We start from the raw sequence: 20,087 nt of genomic DNA on the forward strand, positions 1-20,087 counted from the left end.
CAGCAGGAGCAGGTTCTGCATACTTTCCTGGAGTTGGGACAGTTTTCCCCTCCTCTCTCTCACCTCCTGAACACTTTTGAGGATGAAGAACCTCTTGATGTTCCCTTTTACTGTTTCCCACCAGTCCGTTGGGGACTCAAAGAGGGGCTTCACGGTTCTCTAACCTGCGTAGTCCCTCTTGAGCTCCTTGATGTTTCCCAGGGTCAACATCTTAGCGTTCAGTTTCCACGTTCCCTTACCAGCCCACTGCTCGTCCTGTAGGTGACAGTCGGCCAGCAGGAGGCAGTGGTCAGAGAAGAACACCGGCTTGACGTCGGTGGTTCTGACCGAGAACTGAATTACTATTGCTATAGGTTAGATTGATTGAGATAAAGTAAGAAATTGTATTTCAACAAGCCTCGTCCACATTCTCGCAATGTCCTAAAATATTTATTTAAATTGTAGTGACTGTGGTTTGCATCAAGTACAACAATTCAAATCACACCTACTGATGTTTCACTCTCAGCAATGGTGGTAAATGACCAAATGATCTGTTGAGATGTTATTTCTCATGTCGTTAAGGAGGCTCCCTAATCATCAATCTTCAACCAAACAAATAGACAGCTCCTGGTCAACTAGTCCAATGGGCAGTCCTCACTGAGGCAAAGTGTTATTACTCAGTACTGACGGGAGGTGCTATTACTCAGTAGTGAGGGAAAGCGTTGGTACTCAGTACTGGGCGGAAGCGTTGGTACTCAGTACTGGGCGGAAGCATTGGTACTCAGTACTGGGCGGAAGCGTTGGTACTCAGTACTGGGCGGAAGCGTTATCACTCAGAACAGAGGGGGAGTGTTGGTACTCAGTACTAAGGTGAAGTGTTAGTACTCAGTACTGAGGTGAAGCATTAATACTCAATTATGAGGTGAAGTATTAATACTCAATACTGAGGTGAAGTGTTAGCCTGGTATAGATGCACAGTTTTACAACTGCAGCTTTTGTCATGGGAGCTTGAATGCTGAGCCAAGCAAACACTCATGAAGTAAGACTGAGGCATTTAGGATTTTTTTTTAAAATGGGCTTCTGACCAGCCTCATTAAAGAGAAAATGGAATTACTAGGACCCCTTGTCCTGGCTTCCATTTTGATTTCTTCTTCCACCTACCTTTGTGTCCATTATCCTTTCTTTTCTGATTGACTGACTGACTGTTGAAGATTAATCTGAATTTCTGGTTGCTGACTTTGATTCTGTCTGACTGCCTCAGCTACCTCAATGACCTGGACCGGATTGTCCAGCCAGGCTACCTCCCCACTGAGCAGGATGTCCTGCGTTCAAGAGTGAAAACCACTGGTATCATTGAGACTCAATTCGGATTTAAAGATCTCAACTTCAGGTACTGATTAAGTTGCTTAACATTTTATAATCTGTGCACATAGCCCAAGCAGCAAGTTCAACCATTAACAGCTACTAGGCGAAAGTGAGGACTGCAGATGCTGGAGATCAGAGTCAAGATTAGAGTGGTGCTGGAAAAGCACAGCAGGTCAGGCAGCATCCAAGGAGCAGGAAAATTGACATTTCGAGCAAAAGCCCTTCATCAGGAATGAAGGGGTAACAGCTACTGTTTGTCAATCAGCTCCACCTATTGGACATTGAAACTGGAGCAGCTTGTTTGTATGGGTTTGCTCCTAGCAGAGCAACTTACTTTTCAGCTATTAACACCTACTCTTTACCTATATCGCTCCTCTACAACTAATAAATCTCCCTTTGGATTTTTTTCACTGGGGCCTGTTCCACTTCCTCCTACACCTTCCTTACACCATAAATCCTTCCCGCTTTCAAGCCTCCTTCACTTCTGAGGAAGATTCATATTGGACTCGCACAGATGCAGCCAGACCTGCTGAGTTTCTCCAGCATGTTCTGTTTTCATTTAACATTTCCAACATCTACAGCGTTTTATTGCTATTTTAGCCAGGTTCATGCTGTCAGTTTCTTGTCACAAAGGCAAATGTTTAAAAACTGATTTTTAAAAATTCATTTGTGGGACTTGGGTGTCGCTGACTGGGCCAGCGTTGATAGCCCATCCCTATTTGCCCTTGAGAAGGTGGTGGTGAGCTGCCTTCTTGAATCGCTGCATTCCACCTGCTGTGGGTAGTGGCTTGCTGGGCCATTTCAGCAGGCAGTTCAGAGTCAACCGCGTTGTTGTGGCTCTGTAGTCACATGCAGGCCAGACCAGGAAAGGATGGCAGATTTCCTTCCCTAAAGAACATTAGTGAACCAGATGGGTTTTTTTCCCCAACAATTGACAAATAAACCAATTCTTAATTCCAGATATTTCCAATTGAATTCCAATTCCACCATCTGCCATGTCGGGATTTGAACCCAGGTCCTCAGAACATTATTCCGTGTTTCTGCATTAATAGTCGAGTAATAATACCGCTAGGCCATCACCTCCCATGTCACCACTCCTCTCTGAGTGTGAAACCATGGCAGCTAACAAGGGCACACACTAAAAATAAGAAATTGCTCAGTTCCTACAGGGCACTCAATCTCTGGTAGGACAGCTTGTAAACTTTATGTACAGCCAACACGCTTAGAGGCATAGAGTTATACAGCATGGAAACAGATCCTTAGGTCCAACTAGTCCACGCCAATCATGTTCCCAAACTAACTAGTCCCACTTGCCTATGTTTGGTCCATGTCCTTCCAAACCTTTCCTATTCATGTATTAATCTAAATGTCTTTTAAATGTTGTAACTGTACCTGCATCTACGACTTCCTCTGCCTGTTCATTCCACACACGAACCACTCTCTCTGTAAAAAGGTTGCCCCTCATTTCCTTTTTACATTTTTCCCCGCTCACCTAAAACATATGCCCCTTAGTTTTGAACTCCCCCACTCTAGGAAAACGACCCTTGCTATGCACCTTATCTATATTCCTCACAATTTTATAACCCTCTAAAAGGTCACCCCTCAACCTGCTACACTCCAGTGAAAGAAGCCCCAGCCTATTTGTATTACTCAAAACCTCCATTCCCAGGTAACATCCTGGTAAACCTTTTCTGAATGTTTTCCAATTTAGTAATATCTTTCCTATAATTGCATGACGAGAACTGGACATAGTACTCTAGAACAGGCCTCACCAGTGTCCTGTACAATCTTAACATGACCTATAAACTCTTATACTCTGAGCAATGAATGTAAGCATGCCAAATGCCTTCTTCACCACCCAGTCTACCTGTGACGTGAATTTCTAAGAGTTATGTGCCTGAACCCCAAGGTTTCTCTATTCTACAACACTACCCAGGGCCCTACTGCTAACTGTATAAGTCGTGCCTTTGTTGGTTTTACCAAAATACAATATCTCACATTTACCCAAATCAAACTCCATCTGCCACTCTTCAGCCCATTGACCCAATAGATGGAGATTTCTTTGTAATCTTAGATAACCTGTCCACGATACCATCAATTCTGGTGTCATCTGCATACCTACCTAACCACGCCCCCTATAGTCCTATCCAAATCATTTATGTAAATGACAAACATTTGGACCCAATACCGATTCATGTGGAATACCCCTGGTCACAGGCCTCCAGTCGGAGAAGCAACCGTCCCCCTGCCATGCTCTGTCGTCTACCATCAAGCCAATTTTGTACCCAAATGGCAAGCTCCCCCTGAAGACCATGAGATTAAACCTCAAAAATTAGTCTACCTTGTGGATCCTTGTCAAAGGCTAAAGCTTTACAGAATGTCCAGTACTGAGAGGTAGACAGATCATTGAGGAATGATTCACCTGACAGGATACCACCAAATGGGGGTGTCTAATTAATATCGTGAAAAGCTGTGTCAAAATACATGACTATGTTCACAAATGTGCAGATTCTGGGTGTAAAGGACAAATGAGTTTGACTATGGATGAGAGCTATTGCATTCTAGAGGAATAAGAAAATCACCAAATCCTTGCAAAATAAAGTTCTGAACTCTTTTCAAAAACATCGAAACGTTCTTCACTTCGAGAATGGTTAGAAAGTGGACCTTGCTGCCACAAAGTAAAAGGTAAAACCAATGAGTGCAGATGCTGAAAACCAAATACTGGATTAGTGGTGCTGGAAGAGCACAGCAGTTCAGGCAGCATCCAACGAGCAGCGAAATCGACGTTTCGGGCAAAAGCCCTTCATTCCTGATGAAGGGCTTTTGCCCGAAACGTCGATTTTGCTGCTCGTTGGATGCTGCCTGAACTGCTGTGCTCTTGCTGCCACAAAGCATAATTGAGACAAAAAGAATAGATGCACTTAAGGGAAAAACAAACAAAAACTTAAGGGAGGTAGGAATTGAAAGATATGTTGGTAGGAACATAAAGGAAGGGAGCAAGTTTATATTAACAAAGTTTGGCATAAACCAGTTTAACTGCTTCTAATGTTACACATTTTACATAACATTTCACTTAGAATTTCAGCAATATTTGGTACCTGTACTTGTTGAACTACTGAAAGTTTACTGTTCTCTTTGCCCCTTAGTAACTGGAAAAGCAGATAAATAGAAATGCAAGTTGCAGTTTTACCCAGAAGGGTCACGTTCCAGACACAATCTTCATCGATTTGTGCCTTTCAAGTTCTGAGGTCCAAGTGTGGCTATAAGTGCGAGGCTCAGGTGACCTTGATTTTCTCCCTCTCCCTCCCCGCAGAATGTTCGATGTGGGTGGACAACGCTCCGAACGCAAGAAATGGATCCACTGCTTCGAAGGTGTGACCTGTATCATCTTCATTGCTGCACTCAGTGCGTACGACATGGTGCTGGTGGAGGACGATGAAGTGGTAAGTGGATTCACCCCTTAAACATCAAGATCACCTCCTAAAGCAACTGAACTGTGGAGGGGTTAATGAAGACAGATAAACCCTGAGGTACCACCCCCAATCGCCGTGAAAACAAGTCTGTGCGCGAAAGCCACACAATAATTACAGTGATCTTTCTATACATTTTATCCAAGTCAGCATCCCCATTTAATAACCAGTAGCCATTCACTAATTATATACCATAAACTCAACAGATACAAGAAATACCTATTAAACCCAAAAAGCATCAGACAGCCAGACGATAAAAACTTGAGAAGAAAATATAAAACATTTAAAATAAATAAGGAACCTTAACATTATGGGTATGTTGGAACTTACCAGTTCTAAAACTAAGTGTAGCCGGAATATGCATCAGTGATAGGCCATTCAGCCTTTCAAACCTGGCGTGGCATTCAATTAGATCATGACCTGTGTCCACTGCACTCACTCTTAGCAGTGTGTGATCCACAAACTAACAATTCTTTAATCTCTACAGCGTGGAAGCAGGCCATTCAGCCCATTGAGTGTACACCAACACTCTGAAGATCTTCCCACCCTGACCCGCCATCCCTGTAACCCTGCATTTTCCATGGCCAATCCACCTAGCCTGCACACGACGGGCAATTTAGCACAGCCACTCTTGCATATCCTTGGACTGTAGGAGGAAACCAGAGCACCCAGAGGAAACCCATGCAGACACAGGAAGAACATGCAAACTCCCCACAGACAGCGTCGGGGGGGTGGAACCGAACCCAGGTCCCTGAGATAACAGTGTTAACCACTGAGCCACCATGCTGCACTATCGATTTCAGTCTCAAAAATGGCAGTTTTATTTTCTCCCTCCCTGCAGTTTTAGACTAGTGTAAATGCGTTCTTCAAGACTTCCTCCTTAAGTAGCCAAGTTCAGCACACTTCCTCTCTGACTTTATCAATGACTCTTGTTGAATTACAGAACCGGATGCACGAGAGTCTGCATCTCTTCAACAGTATCTGTAATCATCGTTACTTCATCGCAACTTCAATCGTCCTCTTCCTCAACAAGAAGGATGTGTTCCAGGAGAAGATCAAGAAGACCCATCTGAGCATCTGTTTCCCAGACTATGATGGTGAGCTCCCAATTAACTGCATTTTATCACATTTACCAAAGGGTCCCATGAAGTGAGGCATGATGGGGAAGAAATTTAGCAACTACTCACGCAGATCATTGTTGGCTTGAGACATTCCACCTCACAAACCCATCTGGTTCACTAATGTCTTTAGGGAAGGAAACTGCCACCCTTACCTGGTCTGGCCTATATGAGATTCCAGACCTACTGCAATATGATTGACTCTTAACCACCCTCTGGGCAATTAGGGATGGTAATAAATGCTGGCCCAGCCAGTGACTTCCACACCCCATGAATGAATAAAAACAAAAACTGACAAAACCCAGTGTAGGGCTCTTATGGTGAAATGATAGCAGCCCTATCTCTGGGCTAGGAGGTGTGGGTTCAAGTCCCACCTGCTCTCAAAGTGAGTTACAATATATCTGTTCATGTTGATTAAAAATATCTATAAAATCCAGTCTTCATTGAGCTGTTTGCTCCATTGCATCTAACACAACAGTTAATGTCAAGATGTTCATACTTGATTGGAATTACTACACAATTCTGTTTACAAAATAGACAGATGTTTGTACACTGTCATAACATTAATCATGGTTAACCCCGCTCTGTGGAAAATTACTGCCTAAAGTTACGACTGAACCAGCAGCATCAAGTCTCACACGAGAGATTTTTTTGAGTGTAGAATCGAGGCTGACGCAAGTGCAACATGAAGGGAGCCCAGTACTGTTGGAGGTGCTGACTGATGATTGAGATCTTGGCTGACACCCATAGGCCCTCTTGGTGGATACACAAGATCCCATGGGAGCTATTTGGGAAAGGAGTTGGGGTGATATGGCGGCACAGTGGTTAGCACTGCTGCCTCACAGCGCCAGGGACCCGGGTTCAATTCCTGCCTCAGGTGACTGGCTGTGTGGAGTTTGCACATTCCCCCCGTGTCTGCGTGGGTCCCCTCCGGGTGCTCCGGTTTCCTCCCACAGTCCAAAAATGTGCAGGTCAGGTGAATTGGCCATGCTAAATTGCCCGTAGTGTTAGGTGCATTAGTCGGGGGTAAATATAAGGGAATGGGTCTGCACCAGATCCTTTACCTTTTATTTCTCTCATGGGTCTGACTAATCTCCTCTTGAATGCCTCTGTGCTCCTGGATTGAACAATTCTACGTTGTTGCATATTCCAGGTTCTCACCACTTGGTTTATCCAGAATTCCTCCTTGGATTAATTCTTACATTTATGACCCTTATTCTGCTCTCAACAGAGGTGGAAACATCTTTGTCTAAGATTCCCCTGTGAAATACCCTCTGAACCTCGTAGACTTTTTATTACATCACTCCTCACACTTCCTTTTTCTACAGAAACATGCCACAGCTTCCTGGCCGGTGTCATTCCATTGAATTTTCGCTTTGCACCTTCTCCAGCTACTCTGTACCCTTATAACAATTGTGGAAACCAGAACAGTTCACTGCAGTCTAACCAAATTTAGGCAGGAAATAATTGTGATGTTCTCAACATGCGAGTGGCCTGTAGTCAGCTGTCTCTTTGATTCTGAGAGCCGGAACCAAGTACTTAACCCACCCATCCTAGTTTCAGTCTTGCCAATTTCAGAGCAAACAAGACAGCAGCACGTCGGCAGAACCAAGATTTATCTTGCTCTGTGAATACACAGCAGCACAGCAAGTTCTTCATCGTTATTTAACAGCAATTCTCAATCTTTTCAGAAACAAAATTGTTACAAAGAAACCTGGTTCATTCACAGCTGTCTCTCTAAGTTTCTCTCTATTTCTGCTCATCTTGCTCAACAATCGCTTTGCATTCAAATTTAACACTAATAATACTGTGCATTGTTTGAGGTCATTTATGAAATACAATGGTGTGCTTGAGCTGACTTCATACAAGCACACACAGCTTTCTCACGCTCACACACACATTCACTCATGATCATAGTTATTGGCCTTTACTTAACTCATTTGTGGGATATTTCGTATTGGTTTAGTAAGTATTTAGATGTGCACTTGCAATGCCAAAGCCAAAAAGTATTTGGGCTAAATGCTGGAAAATGGGATTAGAATCTTTGGGTGCTTGTTTCTGACTTGCACAAATGTGATGGGATAAAGGGCTTTGTTCTGTGCTGTAGACTTCTATGACTCTATGAGCGTCACTGGCTAGGCCAGCAATTATTGTCAATTCCTATCACCGTTCGAATTGCTACAATTCATCGAATCCCTATAGTGTGGAATCAGACCATTCAGCCAATCAAGTTCACATCTACCCTCCAAAGAGCATTCAATCCAGACCCACCACCTTACCCTATCCCTGTAATCTTGCATTTCCCATGGCTAATCCACCTAACCTGCACATCCCTGGACACTATGGGCCAACCCGTCTAACCTGCACATTTTTGGACTGTGGGAGGAAACCAGAGCACCTGCAGGAAACCCATGCAGACACTGGGAGAATGCATATACCCCACACACACACCGAGGGTACAATTGAATCGGGGTCCTTGGCACTGTGAGGGAGCAGTGCTAACCACTGAGCTACCGTGCTGCCCCTATGTAGTTACACACACAATGCTCACAGGAAGGGAGTTTCAGAATTTTGACCCTGTGACATTGAAGGTATGGAGATAACAGTCCATCTTCCGTAAATACACCTGCACCACTCCCCACCTCTTCCTCTGCCACCTCGTGCTCCCGCGAGGAGGTTGAGCAATTCATCAACTTCAACAACACATTCCACCCTAACCTTAAATTTACCTGGACCATCTCTGACACCTCCTTCCCCTTCCTGGACCTCTCCATCTCCATTAATGATGACCGACTTGACACCGACATTTTTTACAAATCCACCGACTCCCACAGCTACCTGGATTACACCTCTTCCCACCCTACCACCTGCAAAAATGCCATCCTGTATTCCCAATTCCTCTGCCTCCATCGTATCTGCTCCCAGGAGGACCAGTTCCACCACAGAACACACCAGATGGCCTCCTTCTTTAGAGACCACAATTTCCCTTCCCACGTGGTTAAAGATGCCCTCCAACGCATCTCGTCCACATCCCACCCCTCCGCCCTCAAACCCCACCCCTCCAACCGTAACAAGGACAGAACGCTCCTGGTGCTCATCTTCCACCCTACCAACCTTCGCATAAACCAAATCATCCGCCAACATTTCTGCCACCTCCAAACAGACCCCACCTCCAGGGATATATTTCCCTCCCCACCCATTTCCGCCTTCCACAAAGACCGTTTCCTCAGGTCCAGGCTCCCCAACAACCCACCCTCTCATCCTGGCATCTTCCCCTGCCACCGCAGGAATTGCAAAACCTGTGCCCACACCTCCTCCCTCACCTCTATCCAAGGCCCAAAAAGAGCCTTCCACATCCATCTGCACATCCTCCAATATCATTTATTGTATTCCGTTGCTCCTGATGTGGTTTCCTCTACATTGGGGAGACTGGGCGCCTCCTAGCAGAGTGCTTTAGGGAACATCTCCGGGACACCCGCACCAATCAACCCACCGCCCTATGGCGCAACATTTCAACTCCCCCTCCCACTCAGCCGAGGACATGGAGGTCCTGGGCCTCCTTCACCGCCGCTCCCTCACCACAAGACACCTGGAGGAAGAATGCCTCATCTTCCACCTCGGAACACTTCAACCCCAGGGCATCAATGTGGACTTCACCAGTTTCCTCATTTCCCCTTCCCCCACCTCACCCCAGTTCCAAACTTCCAGCTCAGCAGTGTCCCCATGACTTGTCCTACCAGCCTATCTTCTTTTCCACCTATCCACTCCACCCTCCCCCCGGACCTATCACCTTCCTCCCCTCCCCCACTCACCTATTGTACTCTTTGCTACCTTCCCCCACCCTCCTCTCTGACCTATCACCCTCATCCCACCCCTATTCACCCATTGTACTCTTTACTACCTTCCACACCCCACCCCCCCCCCCCCCCCCCCCCCCCCACGGCCTATACCTCCATCCCCAACCCCATTCACCTATTGTAATCTATGCTACTTTCTCCCCACCCCCCACCCTCCTCTCATTTATCTCTCCACCCTTCAGGCACTCTGCCTGTATTCCTGATGAAGGGCTTTTGCCCGAAACTTTGATTTTCCTGCTCCTCGGATGCTGCCTGAACTGCTGTGCTTTTCCAGCACCAATCTACTCCCAATAAATTTCCCAGTCAGGATGCTGTGTGACTTGAATGGGAATTTATTTTGCTGAAGCAGAAAGCTGAGGGGAGAGAGGAACATAGAGACAGGAGTATGTCTTTCAAGATGTATTCTGACTCCAAATACCTGCCTTCATTCCAATTCCTTCATTATTGATACATTATCAACATGAAGGGAAAAAAACTTTGGGTGCTGGCTATCTGGAATTAAAAACAGAAAATGCTGGAAAATCTCAGCAGGCCAGTGAGCATTTTGGAGATGTGATGTTTCAAGTCAACAACCTTTCACCAGAACACAGCACGAATCGATTAATCTCAATGTTGAAAGTTCCAATCAGCACAACCTCAACAACCTTTGAGGAGACAGTGCCTGATTTCCACTGTCTCTTGTTTGAAGTGGTGCATTCAGACATCACTCACTGTACAATGATGTGGAGGGTGTCACACAGGCACTGTGTTCCCTTGTAAATTGAACGGGGGTCCCTGGTGTTGTGAGGCAGCAGTGTTAACCACTATGTGCGCATACATCCTTACATTTAAAGGCACTGTTTTGCGCAAGAAACTGGATGTGCACAACAACTGAAGTTTAAATGAAACATTGAACAATACCCTGGAATGGCCGAGCCCATGTTTTAAGATTAAGCAACCTTATTCTGGATTCTCCCATCAGAGCATGCATTGTTGATATTATCAGCTTTTTAATCACCCAATGCATCTCAATGCATCACTCTTAATCTTCTACACTTATGAGAATTTCTGTGCAAATTGCCCTTGATAATTTACCTTGCCTTGGTCTCATTCTCTTGAAACTGTCCTGTACTTTCTCCAAGGTCAATTTCCTCTTCTTGAAGTTCCTTGTCCAGAAGTGAACACCATTTTCTAACTGGGATCTATGTACAGCACCATCTGACTATACCACGACCTCCATCCATTTTTTTTTAAGTCCCTTGAGATAAAATTCTAATACTCCAACTATATTTTAATTATCTTTACATCTTGAGAGACTAAGACATTCGGGCGCATAGAGTCGTTGATGTTAGAATCATGCGTTTGATATTTCTGCCTGACAGATAAATTCATTCAGTTTCTTATCACAATGTTCTTTTGTATCGCTTGTTTTCTCCCTTGCATCTCTCTCTCTTTCTTTCTTTCTTTCTTTCTTTCTTTCTTTCTTTCTTTCTTTCTTTCTTTCTCTGTGGCTCTCTCTTGGTCTCTACAGTTGTTAAGCTTTTTCTTAGCCTGCCTGGAGTCATAGAGATGTACAACACGGAAGCAGACTCTTTGGTCCAACTCGTCCATGCCAACCAGATATCCCAATCTAATCCAGTCCTATTTGCCAACATTTAGCCCACATCCTTCTGAACTCTTCTTATTCATATACCCATCCAAATCCTTTTAAATGTTGTAATTGTACCAGCCTCCACCATTTCTTCTGGTACTGCTTCTTCCCATATTTCTCTCCTTGTCCTTCTGTATTTTTTATTTCGCCACTTCAATCACCAGTTCTGTTCTCTTCTGAAAATGAGAGATTGGGCAAAGGGAACAATCTGTACACTGACATTAATGGCAATTAAAACTCACCCTCAAGCTAAATCATAAAACAGATGCACCCGACTATTTCACCAGAACAAGAGCTGGTCAGTCAGCTGATGGGTTTCAAATATTTGTTTCAAATATTTGTTTCAATAATATGAGGTAGAATATGACTGACTGTGTGGAGTTTGCACGTTCTCCCCGTGTCTGCGTGGGTTTCCTCCGGGTGCTCCGGTTTCCTCCCACAGTCCAAAGATGTGCAGGCCAGGTGAATTGGCCATGCTAAATTGCCCATAGTGTTAGGTAAGGGGTAAATGTAGATGTAGGGGTATGGGTGGGTTACGCTTCGGCGGGGCGGTGTGGACTTGTTGGGCCGAAGGGCCTGTTTCCACACTGTAAGTAATCTAATCTAATCTAAAAGCACAGATACTGCTAACAGAAAGTAATCTGTGTGTAATAGCTAAGCCATCCTGAATTATTAACCAAGTAATCTCTTGAGCAGATTTTACAACTGCCCAACTAAATGAAGTACTTATTAAAATATAGCCACTGTTGTAATGTAGGGTTCTATTGTACAGTAGTAGCGTCTCTATCTTTGGACCAGGAAGCCCCTGTTTAAGTCTCATGTGCTCTACAAAGTATGTAATAACATCCTTGAACAGGTTGATTCTAAACAAGAAATACAGCAGCCAATCTCTGCATAGCAAGCTCCTACAGTTGGGCAATGACCATTTTGTTTTTGTCTGACATTGGTCAATAGATAGATATTGGCCAGTACATCAAATATCCCCATCTTTTGGATTAACCAATGAGAATAGGCCAATCCTTAGCCTCATGTCTCATTGGATGTCTTCCATTCAAAGTGGAGAAGTAAACCTTGTCATTGAACGTCGGAGAGAATTGAAAGCAACTAGGAGAAAGTGAGGACTGCAGATGCTGGAGATCAGGGTCGAGAGGGTGGTGCTGGAAAAGCACAGCCGGGCAGACAGCATCCAAGGAGTAGGACAATCGACATTTTGGGCATAAGCATATTAGAATTAGAATCCCTACAGTGTGGAAACAGGCCCTTCAGCTCAACAAGTCCATACCAACCCTCTGAAGAGTAACCCAACCCATTCCTCTATCCTATATATTTGTCCCAACTAAGGCACCTAACCTACACACCCCTATGTGGCAATTAGCCAATTGACCTAACCTGCACATCTTCTTGGACTGTGGGAGGAAACCAGAGCACCCGGAGGGGTTCCATGCAGACACAGGGAGAATGTGCAAACTCCAGACAGTGTGGTTGAAATCGAATCTGGGTCTCTGGAGCTGTGAGGCAGCAATGCTAACCACTGAGCTACCGTGCTGCCCCACAGCAAGTCCAGTGCAACATCCTATATACATTTGTTAGTGTGGGTTGTAGGGCAACAAACAGGAACTGGTGTGCCTCTTCTGCTCTTAACCAATTACAGTACCCACAACTACTGCCCAGACTAAGGGGCAGCTGACCCAATACAAATGAGAAACCAAACTCGCCACATTGTGGTGTGCATTTCCTAAATCATTTGAGATATCAGGTCAGTCACCTTTAGTTAGGTCTTTTCTTTAATTTATCACAGAATATGGACATTTAGAGTCATAGAGATGTACTGCACAGAAACAGACCCTTCGGTCCATATCATCCACGCCAACCAGATATCCCAACCTAATCTAGCCTCACCTGCCAGCACTTGGCCCATATCCCTCTAAACCCTTCCTATTCATGTACCTATCCAGATGCCTTTTAAATGTTGTAATTGCACCAGCCTCCTCCACTTCCTCTGGCAGCTCATTCCATATACGCACCACCCTCTGTGTGAAAAAGTTGCCCTTTAGATCCTTTTTAAATCTTTCCCCTCTCATCTTAAACCCATGTCATCTAGATTTAGACTCCCCTACCCTGAGGAAAAGACTTGACTATTCACCCGATCCATGCCCCTCATAATTTTATAAACTTCTGCAAGGTCATGCTTTCATGTTTAACAATATTTAACCCCTCAAACTCACTCTTGCATTCACCGAAATCATGGCTGCATCAACACTTACTGCATTTCCCTTAAACAGGTTTAATTCAGAAAAGTCTGACATTTTCAACTGCAAAATTGATCTGACAATTGTCATTTGCAATGTCTCTCACCCATTCCTTAAGTTCACTCTGGAAAGTCTACATCAAATATCTTGACTCTGCTGTGGCATGGTAGCTCAGTGATTAGCACTGCCGCCTCACAGTGCCAGCGACTGGGTTCAGTTCCAACTTTGGGTGACTGTCTTTGCAGAGTTTGTATGTTCTCCCTGTGTCTATGTGGGTTGTCTCTGGTTTCTCCCACAGTTCAAAGATGTGCAGGTTAGGTGAATTGGCCAAGCTAACTTCTCCCATCATGTCCAGGTTAGGCGGATTAGCCATGGTAAATGCAAGGTTATGGGCATGTACTGGGTGGGATGCTGTTCGGAGGGTTGGTACGTAGTTGATGGACAAAATGGCCTCTATCTGCCCTGTGGAACTCTGTGATTCTGCTCCTGCCTGGGATCATAAGCAGAAATTGTTTATGTCCATCAATCCTAGCTGTTTCCATTAATATCTTGTAAATCTCAACCAAATAGCTTCTAAACCATTACATTTCTTGGAATACAATATCTTACTCCTATAATGTACTTTTTTTTTTATAATTTAACCCATGGATATGACCTGGTAGATCTACATTGCAATCTTTCTGAGACCAATAGCCATTTTGAATTTTGACAGGGAGTAAAACCAGATTGGAGCCAAACAGGATTGTGATAGGAGTGAGTCAGGACCAGGGTGGGTCAAAATCACGTACCAAGTGCTGATATTTACTCTGCTGTTGACAGAAATCTATTTAAAGCCTTCACTGACAAACACACCCAACTTGTAAAACTGGGAGAGAGCAAGGTGTGTTTTGAATATCAAAATCTTTGTGTGCAGCATAGAGTGTGGGAATTTCTGGAGATTTGGATGTCAAGCAATCTCAGATGGTGAGGGCAATGAAACCAACATAATTTCAGAAGTTCAATTACCTTGTGTCCGTGTCCACTGTTTGTAGGTAACAACTCAATGGAGGATGCTGGGGCTTACATTAAAGTCCAATTCCTGGAATTAAACATGAGGAGAGATGTGAAGGAGATTTACTCACACATGACCTGTGCCACTGACACAGAAAACGTCAAGTTTGTGTTCGATGCGGTGACAGATATCATCATCAAGGAGAACTTGAAAGACTGCGGTCTCTTCTAAGTCACTCCCAGCTGTCCAAGGTATCGTTCTTGCTGAAATTATGTAAAACCTTGATCAAAGCAATGAGGCAACAGCAACTACACAGCACCGAATCTCCCCGAACAAAAGCAAAGTTTGAAATTGTTGCGTCGTCTTGAGAAACAATCATTCTCTTATCATGCATTTTGCTCTCTCAGTATCATGTTTCTCTGGCTATAGTAATACATTCTCACCCCAGGACCAAACGTACAATTTAGAGGCAGAAATAGGCCATTCAACCCCTCAAGCCCGCTCTCCCCAGTAAGTGAAATTGTGGCTAGGTCTGTTCCTTTTGAATTCCACATCCCCATTTACTCCAGACAGCTTTTGATACCCCTGCCTCAGTGAAATTTGTCTAGCTCTGCCGTAAACATATTCAATGACCCCACCTTTACTGCCTTCTGAGGCAATGAGCTCCAAAGTCACTCTGAGCGAAAAATATTCTCTTCAACCTCTATTCCAAAAGGCTGACCCCTAACTTTAAAATAGTGTCTCCTAGTTCTGGACTCATCACAAGAAGAAGCATTTCCACACCCATTTTGTTAAGATCATTCAGGAGCTTATACAGTTCGATCAGGTCACTCTCCACTCTTCTAAGCTCCAGTGGAAAGAAGCCCAGCCTGACCAAACTACCCTCATTAGATTTTTGACACGGAAGAAAAGGCCAATGTAACTCAAAGTGTCCTTCGCTGACTCTCAATCAGCTCTCACTAGTGCCCTGCATTATCTTTGTTGTAACAGCTTTGGCTAATTTCCTTGCTCAGCCATATGACAAATAGTCAATGATTTATAGGAACACCTGATTATGTTGTGATGCCAGTTTCTCCTTCTGTACACAAAATGTCAAAACACAGGAATTAGCAGCTGGTATAGGTAATTCAGCCCTTTGAGCTCACTCCTCCACTAAATATGATCATGGCTGATCTTATCCAGGTGTCAACTCCCTATTCCTGCCTGCTCCCCATACCCCTTTATCCTCCTTTTCATACTCGTCCTGTCTTGAATCTGGGGCAGTGAGTTCTAAAGACTCTCAACCCACAGAGCAGTGGTTTCTCCTCATCTCCGTTTTGAACCTACTCTCTCACTCTGTGTCTAAAACAAATAACACTCAAGTAATTTACAGACATCCTTAATAGTAACTGAGCCTTAAAATACACTTGCAGCTGTTCTGTTCTACAATCTTCATTGGACATCTCTAAAATGCAAACTTCTCCAACCTTAGGATACCAGCCAGCACAGTGTATTCTTTCAGTCTTAAACATAAAGATTTTTATAGAATCCTTACAGTTTGGAAGCAGGACATTCAGCCCATCAAGTTCACACTGACCCTCTGAAGAGCGTCCTACTCAGAACCGCCCCTGTACTCTATCCCTGCATTTCCCCATGGCTAACCTACCTAGTCTGCACACCCCTGGACACCATGGACAATTTAGCATGGGCAAACTACCTAACCTGCACACCTTTAGACAGTGAAAGGAAACCCACACAGACATGAAGAGAACATGCAAACTCCACACACTCACCCGAGGCTGTAATCGAACCTGGGTCCCTGGTGTCGTGAGGCAGCAGTGCTAACCTTGCTTTTACACTCTCACTTCAGGAAATACCCACCTTCAATTCCAAGGCTGACCTTTCTCTGGCTTACAAAACAAGGTGTTGAGCTATAGCTCCAGGATCTGCCCACCTCCATGCTCTCTCTCAGTACCCCATACTCTCCAGGTTTCAAGCTGCCTCTGTCTGAGATACTCTCAGAATGCACACACAGAGTAGGTGCATATGATTCTATAGCTTGCTGTTTATCCTTCTCAGCGTGGTATAATACCTTTCTGTTTCCAACCCAGGTTGTGTCTTGGCTCAACAGTGACAACGCATTTTCTTCATTTGTCTTAACAATTTGTGATTGTTAGTAAAACGGACTTTTGACAGCGAGGATCTGCTAAGATCATGATTTAAGAGAACACCCATTCTCAGACCACAACATAGAACAGAACAAGTTATCATAAACATTAGTGTTTTCAATGGGAGCTTTGTGTCTAAGCTCAGCAATTCTCATTCACTGAACTGGCAGGCAGTGCTGACCCACTATGATGTAATCTGTCTTATTATAGATGCTGATTTTCTGGTGGTATTTCCAGGCCTTCAGAACCTTTTGATTTGATTAGTTCAGTCAGTGAAAAATACAGCAATAACTTCATCTGAATGGGACCACTTCCTAGAACGTGTGTTTCCTCAGCCAGATCTGTGGAGGAAGTCATCTCACCCTTCAGTTCCTCCTGCCCACCATGTGCAAGCATCTGCGCTGGCGCATCATAACGTCTGTGGAGTCGGACTTTGAGAAGATAACTCACCATTCTGCAGTTCTGTTCATCAATCTGCAACAATCGTTCTTACTTTTGTATCCTGCTTACTGACCGATTTTGGTTTCCCCTCTGTCAAACATCTCAAGTATAACAATTTTCATCCTTGTTGACCACCTTCGTGAAGGGTAGATGTTGAAAGAAATCATGACCTGCATCATCTGTTTTCAGGATAAAATTCATATCATTTAATTCAAATCCTTCCACAACTTCTTCCCCTCCCTATCTCTGTAACCTCCTTCATTCTACAACCCTTGAGGATCTCTGCAACTCTCCAATTCTGGCCTCTTATGCACCCACCATTTTCATCACTCCAACACTGGTGCCCTAAAACTTTGATCATTCTCTCCCTACACCTCCATCCCCCTTTAATCCATTGAAAACATGCTTAAAACTCATTTCTTGTATTAAGCTGTTGACCATTTATCTTATCTACTGATCCAGTAATCAGACAAATTTTGTTTGTTGTCACTCCTGAAAAGCACATTCGGCTTAAATACCACGAAGGCACTGTATAAATCACAAGTTATTATTGTAATGCTTTACATCATTCATCAGAGTGAATACAATATTACTTTACTGTCTTATTTTCTTTGTTGTCTTTTATCCCAGGAGCTCTACAATCCTCTCAAAGCTACCCATGAATTTTATCCTTCAATGACTGAGCCTAGAGAAGTTCTGATCCTATGTCTGCTGATGGTGTTTCCAATCTGTTTGCGATCATTGGCTGTGATTGAGATGTGGACAGAAGTACTTCCATTAAACGTTTAAGAATCCTGTAATGATCTGATCAACCCAGCCGATTTCCCTCCTGGAGACAGTTGTGGTTTTAACCAAAATTGCTTTCCTACAGTAATGCTGATTCAATACAGCCCATCAACTAAACCTCCAATGATAAGTAGATTGAAGAAATGTTGGGATCTCCTATCAGTTCCAGATTTGCATGGGGTATAAATTTATACAGTAGCACTGTTATCCCGTGCATTAAACTAGCAAACTAGGGATTTTAAAGTGGCAGCTCTTCTTTGAAATAAATAATTTAGTTGATGTTTATAGTGATGCATTAAATTCATTTGAATGCAACACAATAGCTACAGCTCAATTCATTCTGTAGTGAGCAGTGAGAACCAGTAAGAGCACTTGTAAACGAAAGACACCATTCAGTGAAATATGGATGGGAGAGGGGAGCAAAGATGAAATGATTTACAGTTCAACCTAATTGATACTGCAGTATTCCAAACCATCTGCAGGGGGAGAATAGGCAGAAAGGATCCAGCTCTCTTATCAATGTACAGGGGGACTCCAGTTTATGAAAACCCAACTTACGAACACCATCTCATAAATGGGTGTCATTTTAAACATAAAAAACATTTCCTGCACTTAAGAACAGGTCATTTCCATCATCCAGTACTGTGTTCCAACTTGCAGACAAATCGAATTGTGAATGGACTCCAGAACAGAACTTGTTGACACCCCGGGGTGTGCCTGTAGTGAATTTTACTGTCCTGTTCTACAGTCTGCAGATCATTAAAAGTTCATTCAGTTGTGCAAGTGAGCTTGGAGCTAGGTATACAAGAAAATTCCAAGCAGAGCTCAAGCTGTAGTAAGCTATAACACCTGTAGAGGGTGCTGTTGCAAAAATTTAAACTGCACAGTCTGTACAAGGGAGTAGATTGGGGTAAAATGGCTGCCAGATGAAAAAGAGTCTCCTACTTTTATGCAAACTCAATAAAAGAGCAGCAAAAAAAAAGATCAATAACTGTGGAATACTCTTTCAAACTGTCAGCAGCTGCTTTTGGGTGGTTTTTGAGGTTTTACAAATATGTTGTGCATTTGCTTTATGGATAGAAATCTGAAAACAGTCTCAATTTCAGCAAGATATGAATCTGCCTGTGAAGAACACTGGCTGTTTAGTTTCGACATACCCCATCACGCAATAGATTTCAGATCCTATTTAACACTGTATAAATGATAAATCATTTAATCCAGAGATTGGATTTACCATATAACAGGGCCAGGTAAGGTTAAGGGTAGATTAGTTATTATTACGAGGACAGGGTTTGTAAGTGCACCAAACTGACAAATGGCTAGCAAATGTGGCTCACTAATTCCTAACAGACCCCTGTTTATTGACTTGCATTTTGAAGGAATTCATCCGGTCTTGAATACACTGCTCCAATTGCTATTTCAAAAGGAAGTCAGCTTCTTCCGAGCATGACTAACACAGGATGCCGAAACCAGGAACGGAAGACCTATGTTTAAATACACACATGGTGTATTTGCTGAGGGGGATGACTGAATACTACCATTTCAAAAATATTCTAGCTGGTTATGCCTCCTGGATATGTACAGTATACACTATTCACCCACATACGTCCCAAAACATCTTGTATCTATTTTGGCATTCATTCCTTAAATGCTTTAAATCAATCAGTACTTCATTATCAATGCTATTATTATTGCTGAATTTCTGATAGCCAACATCCTGGAGAGGGTTACCATTGACCAAAAACTGAAATGGACTTTCAATTTTTGGCTACAATAGCAGGTCAGAATCTAGGAAAACTGTGACAAGTAACTCACCTCTTCACTCCTCAAAGCCTGTCCACTTTACAAGGTGCAAGTCAGGACTATGATAGAATACTCCCCACTTGCCTGGATGGAGGCAGCTCCAACAACACTCAAGAAACTTGATGCCAACCAGGACAAAGCAGCCCGCTCCTTTGGCACCACATCCACAAGCATCCACTCCCTCCACCACTACCACTGCTCAGTAGCAGCAGTGTGGATATCTACAAGATGCACACCAAAGATCCTCAGGC

At 43.7% G+C, this 20,087-nt stretch overlaps 1 protein-coding gene across 1 annotated transcript in view; it reads left to right on the forward strand.

The window, feature by feature from the left end:
* LOC140483630 (guanine nucleotide-binding protein G(t) subunit alpha-1) overlaps positions 1-18,312 on the forward strand; it is a 67,719-nt gene extending 49,407 nt beyond the window's left edge. Inside the window, exons 5-9 of the mRNA XM_072581932.1 lie at positions 1,241-1,369; positions 4,658-4,787; positions 5,758-5,911; positions 14,700-14,910; positions 17,878-18,312. Of these exons, the coding sequence (XP_072438033.1) occupies positions 1,241-1,369; positions 4,658-4,787; positions 5,758-5,911; positions 14,700-14,890 (604 nt within the window). The 3' untranslated portion in view covers positions 14,891-14,910; positions 17,878-18,312. The remainder of the gene's footprint in view (positions 1-1,240; positions 1,370-4,657; positions 4,788-5,757; positions 5,912-14,699; positions 14,911-17,877) is intronic.
* The last annotated feature ends 1,775 nt before the right edge of the window (positions 18,313-20,087 follow it).

The sequence above is a fragment of the Chiloscyllium punctatum genome, chromosome 12 (assembly GCF_047496795.1).
Source record: "Chiloscyllium punctatum isolate Juve2018m chromosome 12, sChiPun1.3, whole genome shotgun sequence".
In the NCBI taxonomy this organism is placed as follows: Eukaryota; Metazoa; Chordata; class Chondrichthyes; order Orectolobiformes; family Hemiscylliidae; genus Chiloscyllium; species Chiloscyllium punctatum.